Source organism: Phyllostomus hastatus, unplaced genomic scaffold (genome assembly GCF_019186645.2).
Source record: "Phyllostomus hastatus isolate PE091 unplaced genomic scaffold, TTU_PhHast_1.1 phas_contig_98, whole genome shotgun sequence".
Lineage (NCBI taxonomy): Eukaryota > Metazoa > Chordata > Mammalia > Chiroptera > Phyllostomidae > Phyllostomus > Phyllostomus hastatus.
This window is the reverse complement of record NW_025333999.1, coordinates 12,040,669-12,059,774: the sequence shown is the minus strand read 5'-3', so window position 1 is coordinate 12,059,774 and position 19,106 is coordinate 12,040,669. Positions and strand designations below refer to the sequence as shown.

Below are 19,106 nucleotides of genomic sequence, written 5' to 3'. Positions count from 1 at the left end.
TGGGACCCTGAGAAGCAGCAGTGGTGGTGGTGGTGGGTCCCCGGAAGCATTACTCACAATGTGGGGAGCCTGGCGGCTCATCCCGATGACGGTCCGATTGATCCTCCTCAGCAGCCGCTGCATTATCTGCTGTATGTGGGGTGCAGTGGGGCCCTGCAGGGGAACACAGGATTGAGAACTCTCCTGACTCAGCTTCATCTTTCTTCTGGAAACCTTGGACAGATGAGGTCCCTCTGTAAATCACGTTCTGGCTCTTCCCTACCAAGCAGTCTTACTCAAAAGGGATTAATGGTATTATTCACAATAACACACAGTGCTGTTACTAAGGACTCAGTTGAAAATAATCAGGTCTAATGTTTAAAAGATGGGCATGGGGATGCCTCCTCGCGGCCACTGATGTGACCCAGTTCTGGCTGGACGCCCATTTTGCCGATTCTGAGCAAGCCAGTGTGCCCCCCACAAGAGGCACATGCACAGGGAGTGAAAGGCAGTAATATGAAGTTCTCACCACCTTCTGCATAGCCAAACTAACAATCCAACAAAAAACAAAACTAAGAAATTCAAGTCAAGGAGATGGTTATGAACTGAGTGTGTTCAGCGTTGAACCTCTAATCCCTTCTGTGATTGTACTGGATGGACATGGGACTTTGTGGGCAAGGTGCTGGTCTGATGGGCTTAGTGTCCTTGTAAGAAGAGCCACTGGAGAGCCTGCCTCTTCCCTCACACTACTGATATGTGCTGAGAAAAGGCCACATGCAAACAGAGCCGCCTGGGAGCTAGGAGGAGCCCTCACTATGAAGCCAACCATCCTGGCCCCTTGGCCTTGGGCCTCCAGGACTTTCATTACGAGGTTGATGAGCTGTCATGAAACTTATCTCTTGTTCTTTTGAACTAGCCCCTGGTAAAACTGGTGTCATTACATGTGGTTTCACTTCACGTCCCAGAGCCTATCAATGACATTGAGTGAGGACTGTTTTTAAAAGTTTTTCAATTTATTGGGGTGACATTAGTTAATTATATGGATTTCAACTGTACAATTCTGTAGTATATCATCTGTATATTGTATTGTGTGTTCACCATCCTAAGTCAGGTCTCCTTCCATCACCATTTATTCCCACTTTACCTTCTACCTTCTCCCCTTCCCTCTGGTAATCACCATATTATTGTCTATGCCTGTGAGTTTTTTGTTTTTGCTTAACCCCTTCACCTTTTCCACACAATGCCCCCATCCTCTCTGACAGCTATCAATCTGTTTTCTGTACCTATGAGTCTTTTTTTATTTTGTTTGTTCATTTTATTCATTAGATTCCACATATAAGTGAGGTCATATGGAATCTGTCCTTTGCCAACTAGCTTATTGCACTTAGCGTAATGTTCTCGATGTCCATCCAAGCTGTTGCAAAAGGTGAGAGTTCCTTCCTTTTTTATGGCAGCATAGTATTCCATTGTGTAAATGTACCACAGCTTTTTTAACCACTCATCTACTGATGGGCACTGGGGCTGTTTCCAGATCTTGGTGATTATAAATTAGACTGCAGTGAACACAGGGGTGTTTATGTTCTTTCAAATAAGTTTTGGGTTTCTTCTGATATATTCTCAGAAATGGAATCACTGAGTCATAAGGCAGATCCATTTTTAATTTTTTTGAGGTAACTGTACAGTTTTCCACAGAGGCTACCCCAGACTTCATTCCCACCAACAGTGCACAAGGGGTCCCTTTTCTCCACATCCTTGCCAGCATTTGTTTATTGATTTATTGATGATAGCCATTCTAACAGGTGTGAGATGGTATCTCGTTGTGGTTTTAATTTGCATTTCTCTAATGATTACTGACACTGAACATCTTTTCATATATCTATGGGCCATCTATATGTCCTCTTTGGAGCAGCTTCTGTTTAGGTCCTTTGCCCATTTCTTAACTGGACTGTTTGTATTGTCAGCCTGACAGACTGACATAGGGATTTAATGGCTTGACTCTGTCAGGTGTGACTTTGAGCAATTATTTAACTTTGTTGAGCTTCAGTGCCTCATAATGTTTATTTTTTATTTTTTCTTCTTTCCAGGTTTTTTTTTAATTTGGTGTTATATTCATTCAGCTTCAACTTATTAATATTCAACTTGAGTTTTCAAAGTCTTTATCTGTTCTTGCTTCACAACAGATGTTTTGAAACTCCTCGTTAATGCTTCAAATAACTAAATCAATGCTTCGAATAACTAAATCATTCCTTCTTTGCTTTCTATTCCTTGTTTACCTGCTTCCCATGTCTTTGAATGGAAGTGACTCACAAGACCTGCCTATGCTGAGGATGCTGCTCTCACCTCCAGACACAACATTTCCGGACTGTAGACCTGACTACATGTGAAAGTCACGGTAGGGCCTCAGGTGCAGGAATGAAAATTAATCAGGAATCCTCTGAGCCCTTAAGAGATTTGTCCTCCAGCAGGAGAGCGGGGACATGTGTGTAAATAAGCAAACACAAAGCTCCCTCAAGAAGGTCGCGTCCACGAGGGCAGGGCGCTTGCCTCCCTTGCTCACTGCTGTGTTCTTGGACCCATCACGGTGCCTGGAGCCCGCAGGCTGGTCAGTAAGTGTCTGTCAACTGAGTTTATCACCCAAGGCACAAAAGGATAATATCCTTAAAAGGGACATAGGGACGAGGCATGAAGGGAACTAGTGGGGGAGTTTGGGTGGACTGTACCAGCAGCAACTGCTTGGAGGTGTTTATTGCGGCTGGACTTTGAAGAATAAGAACATTTAGGAGACAAAGTTTTGGGAGCAGATGAGGGAAAACTGGACCATAAAAAAAGGCATAGGAAGCAGTGTCAATAATTAGAGCCTAGAATTAACTGAGGAGATAAGAGGTGCATGAAGTTAACTCATACATTTTAAAATGCTTATGGTGAGAAAAAAAAACAACATACCATCACTGCCAACAAAAAAGTTACTGAATTTACCACTTTCACAGAGTTTCAAGATCAATAATTTTGAATGACTCTGCTCATTACAAAGAACATTATTGGGAAGACAAAAATAATTTTTTAATCCAATTAAATCTCCCAATACAGGACTTAAATACACTCAACTCACTTCTGAAGAGTCATTCTGTGCAGTAAGAAGGTAGACAGAGATACTACATATTTGTTGAAAAGGAGGCTCAGAAGTAAAGGAAGCCCAAAAAGTCAGCTACAAGTCCTCCGTGGTCCTGAAAGGGAAAGTGCGGCACCGTGAGATCCATCTAGGCTGAGGAGCTACGCAGCAGTGGGGCTGGGGCTGCCGGATCCCTACGCTTCAGATGAATTCAGCGTCATATACGCACACGCTCCGCGGGACACTGAGGCCCAGACAGGACCCGAGTGCCCGGTGTGTCAACGAGTCATCGTTGTCAACGAAGAGCACTCTGGGCTCCACTTCAGTACATTAATTCCGGATCATATGAGTTACTTCCAAAAAATGTTATTGTCATTATGACATGATGGATCACATGTATTTATTTGTTGAAAAATCCTTGGTTTGGGCATCAAATTCCCAATCACAAAATTCCTTGGGGGAAATTTAATCCATTTTATAATGTGGTTCCTTAAAATATATGTAAATGGGGAAAAAAGGCTGAACTATAATTAATAAATATCAAATAAATAGTACACTCAATAAGGTGGGCTCCAGGGCCTCCGGGAACGGGAGAGACAGGCAGGGGGAGCACAGGGCGCCCCTGCACTTCCATGGCAGAGGAGTGAACAGCCCAAAATGCAGACATGCCCATGTGATAATGAGCAGGTGAGCTGGACTGTGGCCAGGCTGGGCTGGACCTTGAAAGGTGAAGTTAGGAGTCACCTATGGGAAGAGGGACAGGGTTCTTCCTCTCCTCCAGCAGAACTAAATCTGAAGATTTATCGGTAAGCGAACGGGACTGGGCAAAACCAACAATGCTTTCCTGGCTCTCGGGACTGATGGTGCACGTGGCCGCCATGGAAAGTGGTGAATCTTTTTGTACCCCACGGAGCACATTCTGCACAGCTCTCCTGCCTGGTAAGTGGAGGCAACACCTGGGCCTGTGGGCAGTGCTAGCCTAGCCCTGACCTAGGACGTAGGGGTGCCAGGCAGACTCAGTCCCCGGGTGTCAAGGGCGCAGGTGCGTGGTTTATAGTGACGAGGCCACATAAGAAAACATTTTCCACTGGGCTCTGTAGGGTCAGTGTCAATATCTAAGGAGCTCAGGAATATCTATAGTGGTGTTGTCAGGTAACAGAGGTAAAAGGGGGTCCAGGTTCCTGTGTATAAAGGAAAGAGCTGAACAGGGCTCCGGTTCTGCAAAGGGCTCCCAGGGGTGGTGAAGACAAAGAGCCAGGCCAGGGAGCCCAGCCTGGCCCCAGCAGTGAGCAGACTATCTGGACTGAGATTGGCAGAGCAGCTCTAGCAAGCAGAAGCCTCTCTAATCGTCTCTGAAATGGGCACAGCCTGCACCAGTACCCTGATTCTCAGCTGTTGGGGCCAAGCCCTGAGACCAGGAAGGCCAGGGCGTGACCCCCATTCTCAGCCCTGGGACTGTGTGTGTGTGGTCTCTGTCAGTGATGCGAGACTCACCACATCTTTCCTGTCCAGCACTTCCAGGATGTTGCTCAGAAGCTGCACGCTCGCCTCATGGTCCGGCTTGCTGGAGTTGTCATCTAACTGGCCGCTGAGCTGGTCTATCAGCAGTGTCAGGAGCACGTCCCTGCACTCTGAGACAGGAAAGGGAGGCAGCTCGCTGGTGGCAGGCTGCCTCCTGCAGTCCCTCGGCCCACTCCCGCAGCCCCAGCTCTTAGGCATGAACTTCAGCCATCACCTGACTTTTAAGACTAATAATATTACACCTATCCTAGGTAACTGTAGCAAAATGTTTAAATATTTAAACATTTAAAACAATGCCAACTTGATAACTGAAAGCGAAGTTATATGAAACTAGCAAATTAAGCAAGTTATACAGGTAAAAAAATTGGGTTTTGATAGGAAAAGATGGTTGCCAGAGGAGGGGCACTGGGGAACTGGGTGAAAAAGGAGAGGGACTGAGAAGGACAGACTGGCGGCCACAGAACAGTCTCGGGGACATAGGGCACGGCACAGGGACTGCAGGCGGCAATGTTGTGATTGTGTGCGGTGCCGGGTGGGCGGGGGAAATGGGTGGGCGCGGGAAACGGTGGGGGACACTTTGTCAAGTACATGACTGTCTGACCACTGTGCTGTCCGCCTGAACCCAGCACAAAATAATACTGAATGTCAACTGTAATTGAAAAAATTTTAAAAATAGAAAAAAAAGTAAAATAGTTTATTTTGAAATATTTTACCTAATGGAGAAAACTTACTGTAAAATCCTTATAAATACCTAGCTTCACTAGTGGCTTTTAATGCGCTTCCCAGACACGCTGTCCATGTTTTCCCAGGCACGGCACTTCACAGAGTAAAGCCTGTATCTTCCTTTTGGGCTCTTCATGATGATAAAACATGATTATAATGAGTCCAGATATTCTGGACACGCACAGAAATGACTGCTAACAGTGAGAATACTTCCACTGAATGAAACTAATTAGTGGATGCTTGCTCTGGTGTGCAAACACCCTGCCTTCCTTGGCCCATTTACCTGCTCTGCATCCTTAGAAGCCGAAATTATCATAGCATATGAAGATGTTTAGTAATATTGCATTTTCTACTTCAGAGCATTCACTCACTAGCTTTTTATACTATTTCCAACTGGGTCCTTGGAACAGTTAAAATCTCTATGCACACATTCATAGGGTCAGAAAATATCAAAGAAGCTTCTCATTTGATCTGGTTTAAGTCCTTCCTTCCACAGAAACAAGCCGGGACTTAGAGAAGGTCATTCTTTTGTCCAGAGTTACACGCTAGCCAGGGACAAGGCCCAGAGGGTTCTCCCACCACCACGCACTCCACTCTCCTTGCTCTGAGGAGTCCTGCTGGTCCTCACACCCCCAGGCAACACAAATAACCCTTGGGGCATCTTGACCTGGTGGAATATGAGAAAGAAGTTCCCACAGCAGCCAGTCTTGAATTTATTAGGGGAAAGGCCAGGTGTCGGACCTCTTGACCATTTAACTTTGGGAAGTGAGCAAAGGGATTTAGACTCAGTGGCTGTGGGCTTAACTCTAACTATAAAATAAACAGTATTCTTATCAGTGACAGTGTTCTCTCCCCTCCATGTTCTCTCCCTTCCCACCAGTATACTAGTAATACCACCCGAACCCCTGAATCCTTTGATTTACAGTGGTTGCCAATTTCCATGGTGTAAATATTTCCACTGTGGTCCATTTCCACCACTCCTGTGACGTGACTGAGCATGGAATTGAGGACAGGTGTGTGTAATCAGCTCTCTGAGTTGGAGGTGCCCACCACACATGACAATTCGGACCCTTGCCTGGCTTTGGGGGATATACTAAGTACAGATCAAAGCAATTATTTAAAAGGAACACCTTTCCTGCTTGCTTGTTAGTTCCTGGGCTTCCTATTTTGTGGACAATGCTTTCTAATTAATGAAATACTTGGATTGTTCTCATTAACGAACACGTCATTTCACTCTTTTAGGAACTATTGGAAACAGCAAACTGTCACCACCTTCTCCTTAAAGCTGGTTTCCCAGGAGGGTCTTGAGTACCAACAAACAGCTAGTGAGGGCATGAATGATTATTTTAAAAAGGGCTGGTGTTGGCTGAAAAAGCCAGACAAGACTGAAATTTCAGCAGGCACTGTTTTTGGTGGAGACTCACCCGACTGCTGAAACAGATTACTCTCTACTATCTTGGTCATGCAGTTCAGCTTCTGGCGAACTAACTGGTTGTCAGGAATGCTCTGAATGAACTTGCAGAAGAGCACACTGGAAGAGAAGCCCCGGTGGTCAGTGTCTTCATGGTGCCAAGTTCAATGTATCATTACACGTTTCTCCTCTGCCCTGAGATCAGGACGTGGAGACGTTTACCTGGAAATCTCTCCCCAGCAACCTGAGAAATCATCTCTAGGAAGTGAGGGAGAGACTGTGTTCCTGGCTCAAGACAGGCCTCAGCCTCAGAGCTGACAAGGCATGCACTGCTGAAGCACACCGGGCCTGCACCTGCTTCCAGACCTGCCCCGACACCCCGCTGCCGCAGACTCCTTTTTGCTCACCCCCGCTGAGTGTGCGTTGCCCCCTGACTCTGCATTCCTGGGGTACTTAGGTATAGGGCAGGAAGCATGCTATTATGTAGTTAATTTCAGGTCTGTGTGTCTTATTTCCCCAGAGAAAGCGCAAACCTCTTCAGAAGTAGGCTTTGTATCTTCTTTTGTACTCTCCCCAGAACTGAGCACAAAAAGGTGTGCAGTTAATACGTGTTAGAAGAGTAACTGCCCACACCGCAGCCCAAGCCCCAGCCAACAGGGGGTCTGTTTTTCTGTTAAGAAACAAATGTTTTTTGCTACTTACCTGAGCTCAACAGGATCAAACACAAGTTTAACATCATTTATTATGCTCGGAAGGTACTTCAAAGCTGCTCCCTGTAAGAAAAACACCAATGGGAGATTCAGTTGCTGAGCAGGACAAATACAGAATCTATTGCTTGACCCCAGGAAGCAAAGGCTTGGGTCTGACCCAGGGAACGGGGCACAGATGTTCCTGCACTGAAGAGGAAAGCGATATGACCTGCCGTCTCCTAACGGGGCTGTCCAACCCACAGCCCACGGGCCACACGCAGCTCAAGATGGCTGTGAATTCGGCCAAGACAAAATTGTGAATTTATTTAAAACATTTTGAGACTTTTTGTGATTATGTGTTGTAATGTATTTAATGTGTGGCCCAAATCAAGTCGTCTTCTGTGTGGCCCAGAGATGCCAAGAGACTGGATACCCTAAAACCTTTTCTTCACAGAAGTCAGGAGGCACAGCTTTCTGGCTTCACTACCAACAGGCATTGCCCACTGGGTTCCTTCTTCCATCTAAGGAGGTAGTTAACATCTTGGTCTCTCCCTCACAACACTGCCATCACAAAGAATAATAAAGTTTAAATTAAATTTGAGTCTTTAGCCCTGGCTGGTGTGGCTCAGTGGACTGTGCTCTGGACTGTGAAGCAGGGGGTCACCTGTTCAATTCCTAGTCAGGGCACAGGCCTGGGTTGTAGGCCAGGTCCCCGGTGCAGGGTGCACAAGAGACAACCACACATTGATGTTTCTCTCCCTCTCTTTCTCTCTCCCTTCCCTTCTCTCTAAAAATAAATTGTTAAAAAAGTAAACTTGAGTCTTTAAAGGTTATGTATTTTACATTTAAAAAATTGATAACGATGAAAAAGATGGCTGATTTAGGCTTCCGGAAAGAACAGGAGAACTAAGAACAGAAACCTGTTGCCTATACCAGCAAAATCACTGGGCTGAACTCACAGGTGCCACAGAAGCCATTCAAGGGTGTCTGAAAGGGTAGCTTGCATTTGGCAAGATGACACCTGAGAATATCGAAGTGTAGTAAACTGAAAACACAGGTTCCCCCCTGCACTTTCTGTAACTCATAACAAAATTCACAAGCTCTCCACGAATTATGATTTACTTTGCTTGTCTCCCACCAAGGCTAGTTCTATTTTTTCCCCAGGGCATCCTCCCTGACAGCAGCAAAAATTACCCATGAAGCCATTCTGACCTTGATCTTGACAGCTTCCTCCAGGGGTCTGTCCATTAGTGTGTTGAAAGAGAGAAATAATTGGCGGATTGAGTTATTAAATTCATCTCCATCTTCACTTTGGCCATAAAATCTTAATAGGAAAAAAGGAAAAGCAGTGAAACTTTCCATCTTCAGAAGAAATTTTCAGGCGCATCTGTTGCCTAAACACAGTTGGAGGCCCAGTCCCCTGACCACCACTTCCAACTGCACAAGGAGCAGTCACGGGGTGTGCCAAGCTGGTTCCGGGGAGAGCCCAGTAGGCTGAGAAGACACTGCCACAGGACATTGTTCCCAGGAGTGATCTGTGTTTGCCTCCCTACCACCAAGCTCTCCAGCTGGCCCATTGCCATCAGCTGGTCAGAAGGAGTTCCCCGAACTCCCCCACCCTCCCTTTCTGTGCTGCTCTAATCGTTCTGTCTCATCTAGTCAAGCCCTCATCACTTGAACAGATATTTCAGACAAGAGTGGAAAAGCTTTTCAACCCAGAAACGTTCTGAACCAGCCCAGGCTGCAAGTCCGTGAGGGTTACTCCGTCCATGGAAGTGACCGAGTGGGTGATGGTCTGCTGTACAAGGGGCCTCCCTGGACACAGGATACCTCAGTCTCCAATGGAACGTGCTTGTTTTGATTAAAGTCCTCTGCCTGTCAAGGTTTGTCCATCAACTGAAAAGTTGGTTCTTCCACATCAATAAGTATTACAGGACAAACGTGATACTTTCTTTTCCTTTATCTCTCTTTCTTTCATTTTTGCTTTTTATCCATAGTGGCAAATTCCTGTCCTTAAAAATTTATAAACATAAATTCTGATTTAAACTTTATCACATGTATAGATGAAGATAGGGTGTGTGCATTGCATTTGAATGACTACAATGTTTTAAAATTAATCAACGACTTGAATTCTTCTTTTGTAAAATCTGTTTTTATTTTTTATTGTTTAGAGATAAACAATAAAAATGTCTGTCATTCATCATTTCTTGATTTATAAGAGCCTTTAATCAGTAAAACTATTCATCTTTGATCTGTACTATATATTACAAGTTTTTTTTTCAGGCAACTTGTTTGCCTTTGTTTACAATTTTTAAATATATGAATTTAAAAAATACATATGCTTGAATCTACAGAGCTTTCCCCTCTGCTGTATAAATACACGTTAACAGTGAAGAAACCCCACTGTCACTGAAGGCTGGGGTGGCACGCAGTCGCGAGAGCTCCCAGCAGAGGCACCTCGTGCACCCTGATCTCCTCTCTGTGGTGTGGCTGGTGTTCCATGACTCCAGACTGGGAACCATCCTCTCTCTGTGCCTTAGGCTTGCCAGGTAGCTGAGCACGGTGCCAGCAAGGAAACTCACACCTCAGAAAGAACTGCCCCAAACAACCACCACCACTTCCCCTCTACCACCTCCAACAGCTCATGGTCCTAGATCTGCATGCCCCACGGCGGCTGGGAGCGCCTTGCGGTATGGAGTCCTGCCACAGGAACGTGCCTCCCTGGGGATGCCATCACCAACAAGGCTTCCAGCAAACTGCATGCCTAAGTCCTCTGTCATCACAGCCCCAGAAATTCTGCTGACCTGGAAGGACTTCGCACAGACCTTCCCTAACACTTTCCTAGCCCACCTCCATCTTCAGACCTGATGTTCTGAAAGTTGGCCCCTGGGTGACCCAGGAGCCCACAGGGCTGAGCATGAGCCCAGGATTAGGGAACAACGCCATGAAGAGAAGGGATGTCATCACATCTTATTGCAGTGACCATTACCTCAGGTAGAGCACTCTGGATTGGATGATGAATCTGAACAAGTACTTTAAGGCTTTCAAAGCAAGAAACAGCAATTCCGTCTTGCTGGAGTCCTCTGCATTAGCCACATAAAAGTTCAGTACCTTGGAGAGTTTCCTGAAGAGGGTGAGAAAGGAAACAATGTCAGTGGGGCAGAGTGGTCATCAGAGGTTTGGGGTGTGCCACAGAGGGGGGTGTGGCATAGTGGGCAAACAGAGTCACTATGATCCTGGTCCCTTCTCCACCTCATCCCGAACAGGGGAATTAACTCTTTTGCAATTAGTCTCCCCACCAGTCTAGATTTGGAGCTTCCCTTCTGCTTAGAAACAGGGGATGGTTTCCTTCCCTTTGTAGGATTTTACCACAGGATGAAGAAATAAAGGAGTTGGAGATTCAAACCCTGAAGATATTTTAGCCTCTGGTATGTTATACAGATATTTTTAGAGGCTCCTTGTAAGGGAGAGTTTGCCCATCTGACGCAGTCACCTTAAAAGATGTCTAATTCCCTCTGATCTGCCCAAACCTGGCAGAACACTTAAATGTGGAGGCAGATGGAGCATCATTGCGTGTGGGAGGAGGAGGGGAACACCCCTGGCTCCGCACTCCCAAAGAGAGCCCTGCTCTGGGGTTGCAGAAGGCTCTTTTGGTCTTTCTAGCATCTTCAGATGAGACATTGTCTTAATCTTCTGCTAGTTCACACTTTTGAGGGCACTGCTATTTGGAACTTTCCTGGGATCTCTGAGTTTTCTAAGAAAAAACCCACAGGAAGCATGTAAAACAGACTCCTGCCCCGTGGAGTGCTGCGTCTGGCTCTGTGTGACAGAGAGCCAGTGCCAGGGTCACCCACCGTGACTACTGCTGCACCGGAGGTCCAGCCGCTGGCCGCAGTCAGCCTACCATGGTGCAGCGCTGCTTCCCCCAACCCAGTGGGTGCTGCATCCTTATGTTAGTGCCTATGCTGCAGGGGACCACTGTTGTGCCACTTCTGTTTTATCCCATTTAGGGACTTTCATGCAAATAAAACCAAGAACTTTCTTATACAACTCAGAAAAGGACACAAGGGATGAATGATTTGGTCTAAAGATCAGACAGTAGCAAGTGCCATGATCTGGCAAAAGCCACTGTGAGAAAGATCTTTGCCAGTCTGCTCCATTGCCATCACCACTGACCACGCTGCTCTGCACAGCAACTGGAATGAGAGAGGGAGGGGTGGCAGGCCACACAGCATACGTGATGGACCAAGCACTCCCGGGCAGAGTGTGAGTAAACTGAACTGTTCTCCTCGGTCACAGCTCACAAACCAAACAGAAAGAAGGCTACACTATGGAAGAGGGAGAGACTAGTACCTCTTAGGCAAAAGAAGGAAAAATTAAATCCTCTCCTATCTTATAAATAATAATTCTCCTAGATGTAATTTTGCTTAATCCACTGTTTGCTCCCTCTGGGGCCTCATGCTCATCTCAAATGCACCTAATACCCAAGATTCTGGGTATGGTTGCCTGCCCTGCCCTCTGTCTCTATGGCAGGGGTGTCAAACTCATTTTCACTGGGGCCATATCAGCCTCAAGGCTGCTTTCAAAGGGCTGAAATAACTTTAGGACTGTATAAATGTAACTGCTCCTTAACCGTTAAGGAGTTGACATTATATTTGGCCCTTTGAAGGCAGCTGCGAGGCTGAGGTGACTCCCAGTGAAAATGAGTTTGATAGCCCTGCTCTATGGCTCCAACACCTCACCTGGATGGTCTGCCTTCTTAAAGACACCCAGCCTTTTCTGTTCATCATTTCCCTGAGGAAAGAGACTGAGCATCGTGCCTGTCTCAGGGCTAGAGCACTCACACGGTGCCTCTTCCACTGGGAAGCTCAGAACAAGGCTCTGAGCTGGAGCCAGGTTTACTGAGGCCATGACCCTCTCACTTTTCAACAACCATCCCAGCTAAGGGTGCAAATCTCACAACCTGACAACAGGCCACAGCCTTGACCCCTACTTACACGTATGCCAAAGTGGCACTGAAGTGCTTGTAAATGTAGGTTTCCAGGACGGGGTTGAAATGCTGAAACTTGATGTCTCCTATCAGTGAAATAATAAAGACCTGCCAAACGTGAGACATAAATAAATAGTGTCACTGCACAAGCCCTAGGCATTCTGTCAGCAAACTGTATTTTTATTTTTTGTTTTTAAGCCTCATCCAGAGACACTTTTTTTTTCATTGCTTTTAGAGAGAGGGGAAGGGAGAAACAAACATCGATGCACGAGAGAAGCATTGATTGGCAGCCTCCTGTACACACTCAGACTGGTTATCAAACCCGAAACTTTTTGGTACAGGATGATGCTCCAAGCAAGTGGACTACACTGGTCAGGGCAGCAAACTGGATTTAACGTTGGATTGCTGTCTGCTCTTTCTTCATCAGGTGTGCAGCAGTCTCACTTTACTATTCCAGAGCTGAAGTCAAGCCCTAGGTTCCGTTTCATTGAACATGAATAGGAATGACTGTTAAGTGTTGGGCACTGTGCTAGATGCTGTGCAGATACCAGTGAAAGCCGCCCTGGCCCTGGGGAGCTGACTGTCTCAAAGAGAGTCCAGCAAACCAGTAACACAAGTCAGGGCAGACTGTGGGACAGGAGGGAGGGGGACACGGACAAGGCTTTCCTGCAAGAAGACCACACTCTGACCCAAGGATGCAGCCTGTGAAATATTCCTTGAGTTTCTCCTCCTGAGGGTGGTGTGAGTGACCCAGAAACCGAACTTAATTGGATTTCTGCCTCCCAATTTCATGCTTGTCTCGGTACCAAAAGCATAATCTATAAATGACCTCTCGGTGCCTACTCATGGTAGAAGCACACAGAAAGAGCCCCTGAGACTCCCATGTATGCCCCCTGCCCTCTGCTCTGTCCTGCAGGGAGGTGTCTCCAGACCTTACAGTGCAGAGCTCAGGTGCACAGTCTTGCCCTCCTGGAAACCTGACCAGGTGTGACCTCAGCTGGAGGCACTTCCTGTCTTTATCTGACACCCTTACCTTCCACGCCCTGGACACTGCCCAATTGTACCAAGGTTCTCCAAGCTGGTGAACGACCTAAAGCTGCAATTCACCTTCCTCCTTTGCTGACAACATTCAGGTAAAGCTCTGCACTGAGCTTAAACACCAACAATGAGAAAAATACTGCTTGGGTTGGATGGGTCAGTGACCCCTCCACCACCTTTTCAGGTCACCTCCCCTGGTCTAGCTTTCAGTTCTTAGAACAGACAGTGTGCTAATTATTTTGCATGACAAATTTAGTTGTCTGCAGGGCTGCATGTCGTGCATATATGAGACAAAGACTCATCTCTGACTTGTAAAATCAGTGTCCCTCACATGCACGTGTGCGTGCGCATACACTACATGCACACACACAGAGGCAACAAGCCACAAGCATCTTTGTTAATGGTTTCTCTTGGTTCTTGACCAGACAGTTTCACATGAGCTCAAGTGATTCCTGATTTCTAATGTCATACAACCTTGTTTTCCTTCATGAGAAAGAGAAAGCACATCAAAATTGAGGTCTAACAGGAAATAGAAAAAGAAAGGCTTTGAATATAAGTGAAAAGTTTCTAATTTTACTTCCAAAAATTTAGCCTCAATAAATAGTCAAGACAGACGTATATAAATATTTATGTAGGAGGCTATTCCTCACAATCGTTTATAATAAAGAGTAACTAACAGTTGAAAGAATAAGCACTAGTTAATAGGTTTAATTGCTTACCAGTGCATCAAACACAAGAAAGTCATATGTTTCATCATCTGACATTTCCATCATTATGTTAAAAAGTGCATCTAGTGTATCTTGCAAAAACTGAGGAAAGAAAAACAGAGGTTATTTGTGCTTTTGGTTCAGCTACATACTACAGAAATTTGGGAATAATTAAGCTTCAATAGCATACATTTAAATATAGCATTCTCTTAAAAATCCCACACTTGCTTCCCAATGTAGCCAGCAAGTTTCATATTTACAACGACAGGTTTAATTTAAAGTGTTGAAGTAATGACACAGTGGGTATATTTCTAAGTATGACCGTATAAACATACCTTAACGATCTCTCCTCCTTCCACCTCCTTTAGCTTCTTCAAGTTGTGTTTAATGTTCTGGGAGTTCGAACGCCAATTTAACAAGCCTAACAGGTCAACTAGGAGAAATGACCACAAACCATAAACATTAGACACGGATAACAAAGAGCAACCCAGACCATTTCCAGGTAGAGCTACAGAAGTCTCTAGAAAAGACAATTGTTCTTAATGGTGAGCAATACCTTATGTATTCTTCAATTTACTGTGTCCTATCTAAATCAGAGAGAACCCTTGCAGTCTTTCATTTTTCAAAGACAAACATATTAACTACTAAAGCACATAAAATGACACCTGAATACAATTCACATTTTGCAAATAATGACACGCCAGCTACACCTTGCACACTCCTGCCTCTGCTTAGTTCCACTGAACCTGTTTAGTTTCTCCCTTGTCACTAATGTGTCTCGGTGGGTTCAAAGGGAAAAAGGAACTTATATACACGCATTAATTCATTTAAACACCACATCCACACTGTAGAGCAGATTTGATTTTTCCCCATTTTGAGATGAGGAAACTGGCTGAGGCTTTGTGAAAGGGAATTCCTTGCCTTCGGTCACACAACTGCCAGGGAGTGGTAGGGATGGAATTTCATTATAGATTTATCCGATCCCAACCAATCATGTTGTTGCTGCTCTGACATCCTGCCTGCCTGTTTGTCTCTCTCTGTACAGAGACAAACAAATCACATAAGTTGCCAAGAGGCAGAACAGATTCACAGCCCTTCAGGTAAGTCCAGGACAAAAATCTTGATTTTGCATTTAAAATGCAGAATTTTGATTTTTTAAGCCACTTACAGCTTTAATGAATGCTAAGCTACTAAAGTGTCCCAGGGAAATACGGCAGGTGTCTGGACCATTACTACTTTAATGTTCTGTTTAGTACATCAAGTTACTCTTACCAACAACAAAGCTTTATCTAGTTAAAGCAGCAATACACAGTTTTTAATTAATGAATGCACACACGTATATAAGTAGTTGGAAACATACACTGTTCATTACAATAGTCCATTTGTGTCACAGGTATGCCTGTTTTATTGGCTTGCATATTGTTTGTTTCCTCAGAAGTCTCCAAAACCCAGTGCCTACCGACCCCCAGCGTCAACAGAATCAAATCCCAAAACCACTAATGGAAGCAGTGAGGCCCCCCTGTGGCCTTCCTGCCAGCTCCACTGTCCACCACTTTCTTTTTACCCGCAGCGGTCAGACCCCACACGATGGCATGCTCTGGAACAGCTCCCTGGCTTTGCATGTATTCTTCCTGTCTGAAATGTACCCCACTACTATGTATTTGTAAGCTCCTACTTAAATTTCAAGATCCAGCTCTACCTTTATTCCCTCTGGGAAAAACTTCCCAATCATTCTCTGCTATGGGTACTCCTTCCTATGTATACATATACATATATGTACCTACACATACACATACATACATTTATACACACACACATAAAACAAAAAATACACTTGGTGTCTCTTTCACTCTTTCCATAGATTTGAGCCACTTAAGGCAGAAGCACACTGCTTTCACATTCTTATAACCCTACCATGCTGCTATGTACATAGTAGGTATTCAATACATGTTTGATGAAAGAATGGTGGATGAAAAGAGAACCGGTAGTTCTGAAGAATCTGGTTAGATGCTCAATACAATTCTTCAATTCATTCCTCCCTCCCTCCCTTCTTTCATTAGTTAATAACAGGCCTCGTGCTAGGCCTGTTCACAGGCACTGCCCTCTTCTGGGTTCCCATCTCTCTTTCTGCCGCAGGCCGGCCAGTGGTACCACTCCACTCACTACTTCACTCACTGCTGCCTGAGGAAAAGGATCTAGATAATACAATCGCCCAGCAGCTTTAGGCACCTGCAAAGACACCATCAGTTTGCCCAGAGGTTCAATCCCTAAGATGCTGGCATGCCCCGTCGCTGTTCCTCTAGGGAATACATCTGGCATCTGCTGGATTCTAGCTCTTGGGGCCAGAAAAGCAGTGGCAGAGCACCAGGGAGATAGGCTGGGCTGCTGCGTTTCTGTGACTCATGCCAGCTGATGCACGCAGCTCTAGCTAATCTTCCCTACTGCGTAACATCTATCCCCTTGTATAAAGGTACTGTAACTGTTCATTCATTACTGTCAATGAACATTTGGGTGGTTTCCAGGGTTTTGCTCTCACAAACAGCCCTGCTCTGAACATTCTCATATGTCTTCTAGTCTCGAGGTGCAGCAGCTTCTCTGAGACATTAAACTGGAGTGGACTTTCTGCATCTGCAGGAATGACCATGTTACCCTGTACCAGGTATTATCACATGTCATCCAAAGTTGTCCCAATTTCCACCCCAAGAAGTATGTGAGAATTCAGGATACTCTAAATGACAGTCCCCAAACCTAGGCAATGGAATACCTTTGGGAGATGATTAGACACTGTAACATTTAATAAAGACAGAAAAACCATACACTTTGAAGTTATATATCCATTCACAGACCCAAGACCTCCACTTATGACCTTAGGCAAAATACTGTAGCACTTTAACTTGATTTTCTGATCCATAAACTGAGCTTACTAATGGCAATGCTGGAGTCTGCACATGCTCAGGCTGGCTCACTGTGAATGGACTGGCATGGGCCTCCACCTGCAGGAATTCCCTTACTCCTTTCCTGGAACAACTAATGTATCCTCGCCCTTCATCTGGGTCCAGCATCAAGTGATCCCATGGAATCCGGTCTGTTCTCATTTTGAAAAAATTAATGAAGAGTCTACAAGTTCTGTCTCTAACAAGGACTGGTGGCCTTTAACCTTTTGAGTCCATACAGGCCTTCTAAAGTCTACAGAGAAATGCCTTTGGTCTCGGTCTCTGTGGAAAGAATGGCTGCCCTGTCGATCAGGAAAGGCCTGCAGAGATCGGTGGCGTGTTAACACTCCCTAGCTTCTTCTTTCTCAGAATAAATTACATAGGTTCATTATCTTTTACATCAAGTTAGAGGAAAGCCGCTACATGAAGAGCCCGTGGGGGCCTGCTTTCTCGGACGCTCATGGCGTCCTGCTGGTCTCCCCATCTTGCCGGTACCTGCCGCCTCGTCCCACCCCACCCACGTCGACGGAGATCATGCCTCTCTGGTCTAGATCGGTTTGCCTCCTTAAACCCTCCTTGGGACAGGATATTATTTACAACTTTTTGTTGGTATGACAGGATGAGCTGTCCTGAGATCTAAACACTAGGAGTGAGATGACAACAGGGGAGAGGACAGTCCCCGAGGGAGCCCCCGGTGGTGGTGGTAGAACGGGGCACATCCGCGCTGTCTGACACCAAGGCCACCAGCTGCCTGAGACTACTGTGCCCCTGAAACAGGCCGAGCGAGGCGAAGGGACTGAATTCATAACCTCATTTGATTTTAGTTAAATGTCATATGTTATGCAAGGCCAGAGGCTTTCACAGCTGGGCAGCCCGGGTCTGGAACATTTAGAAGCTGGGTGGCGGTATGGATGCCAGCAGGCCCAGTATTTATGTTCTGCTCCCTAAAAGCTGAGGTGGAGCTACTAAGCCACATAACAGTACGGCTATCTCTAACATGAATTCCTTCTGATCAGCATTAGGAGTTAATTTTTAAGCTTTTACTACTTGTTTTCTTTGAACTCTAGTCTCTGGGAAGGATGATCGACTAGATGTTTCATAAATGCTATCCCTCTCAAATATCCCTTGAGAGTCCCCAAAGCACATGAATGTTTTCTTCTCACTGTCCGTGGTTCTCAGGCTTCTCTCCCGCTAGTGCTCAACTGGTTATTCAGGATGCTTTGTGTACAATGTAGTTGTAATTCCAGATTGGTCCCGGGAGCAGGTTACTGCTCTGCTACTACTTCCACTTACTCCTCTGCCATCTTGGACCCCTCACATGGATGCTTTATGTAGTCAACCACCATACTGAAGATGTAACATTTTGAAAATTTGGAAAATTACCAAAAAGAATAAAGAAAATAAGAACTACCTAAACTTGTGCAGTTAGTCTTTTTTGTCTTTTTCTGTGTACATAAGATAATGAGGATGATGGTAATAACAGTTAATATACATATAATATCCATAACAGTTTACGAGGGGCTAGCCACTTTCACTTATTTTAATTTACTTCATCCTTTGAAACATATACTATTCTTACTCCCATTTTAAAGATAAGGAAACCAAGTCACAGAAATCGAGTGACTTGCCTAAGATGAGACAGCTACTAAGTGGAAGCGCTGGAATTTGAACACAGGCAACTGGCTCCAAATGGTCTTCATATAGTTAAATGATGCTGAGATTGTACTCTGTGTAATATTAAAATTTTTTCATGTCCTTGATTATGTTTTAAAGTATATTTGGCAGCTGCATGTATTTTGTCATTTAAGTCCACTATATAATTCAAAGTGATCCAAGTATTGGACATTTAGTTATTCCCACTCTTCCCCTATTATGAATCACAGGAGAACGAACATCTTCACACATTAATTTTCATAAGCACCGCTCAATGTTTACTTGGGTTCAATTGCTGGGGGTCAGATCACTGGGTCAAAGGGCCTGAACACATTTTATGTCTTTGAGACACC

At 45.1% G+C, this 19,106-nt stretch overlaps 1 protein-coding gene across 2 annotated transcripts in view; it reads right to left on the bottom strand.

Annotated features, from left to right (window-relative positions):
* DOCK5 (dedicator of cytokinesis 5) overlaps nt 1–19,106 on the bottom strand; it is a 193,887-nt gene that overhangs the window by 51,375 nt on the left and 123,406 nt on the right. For both annotated transcript variants that reach the window (XM_045852821.1, XM_045852820.1), the window contains exons 19-27: nt 14,503–14,600; nt 14,180–14,269; nt 12,430–12,530; nt 10,422–10,556; nt 8,645–8,756; nt 7,446–7,516; nt 6,757–6,863; nt 4,583–4,719; nt 58–153 (exon numbers count right to left, since the gene is read on the bottom strand). In XM_045852821.1, coding sequence (XP_045708777.1) covers nt 58–153; nt 4,583–4,719; nt 6,757–6,863; nt 7,446–7,516; nt 8,645–8,756; nt 10,422–10,556; nt 12,430–12,530; nt 14,180–14,269; nt 14,503–14,600 — 947 coding nt within the window. The remainder of the gene's footprint in view (nt 1–57; nt 154–4,582; nt 4,720–6,756; nt 6,864–7,445; nt 7,517–8,644; nt 8,757–10,421; nt 10,557–12,429; nt 12,531–14,179; nt 14,270–14,502; nt 14,601–19,106) is intronic.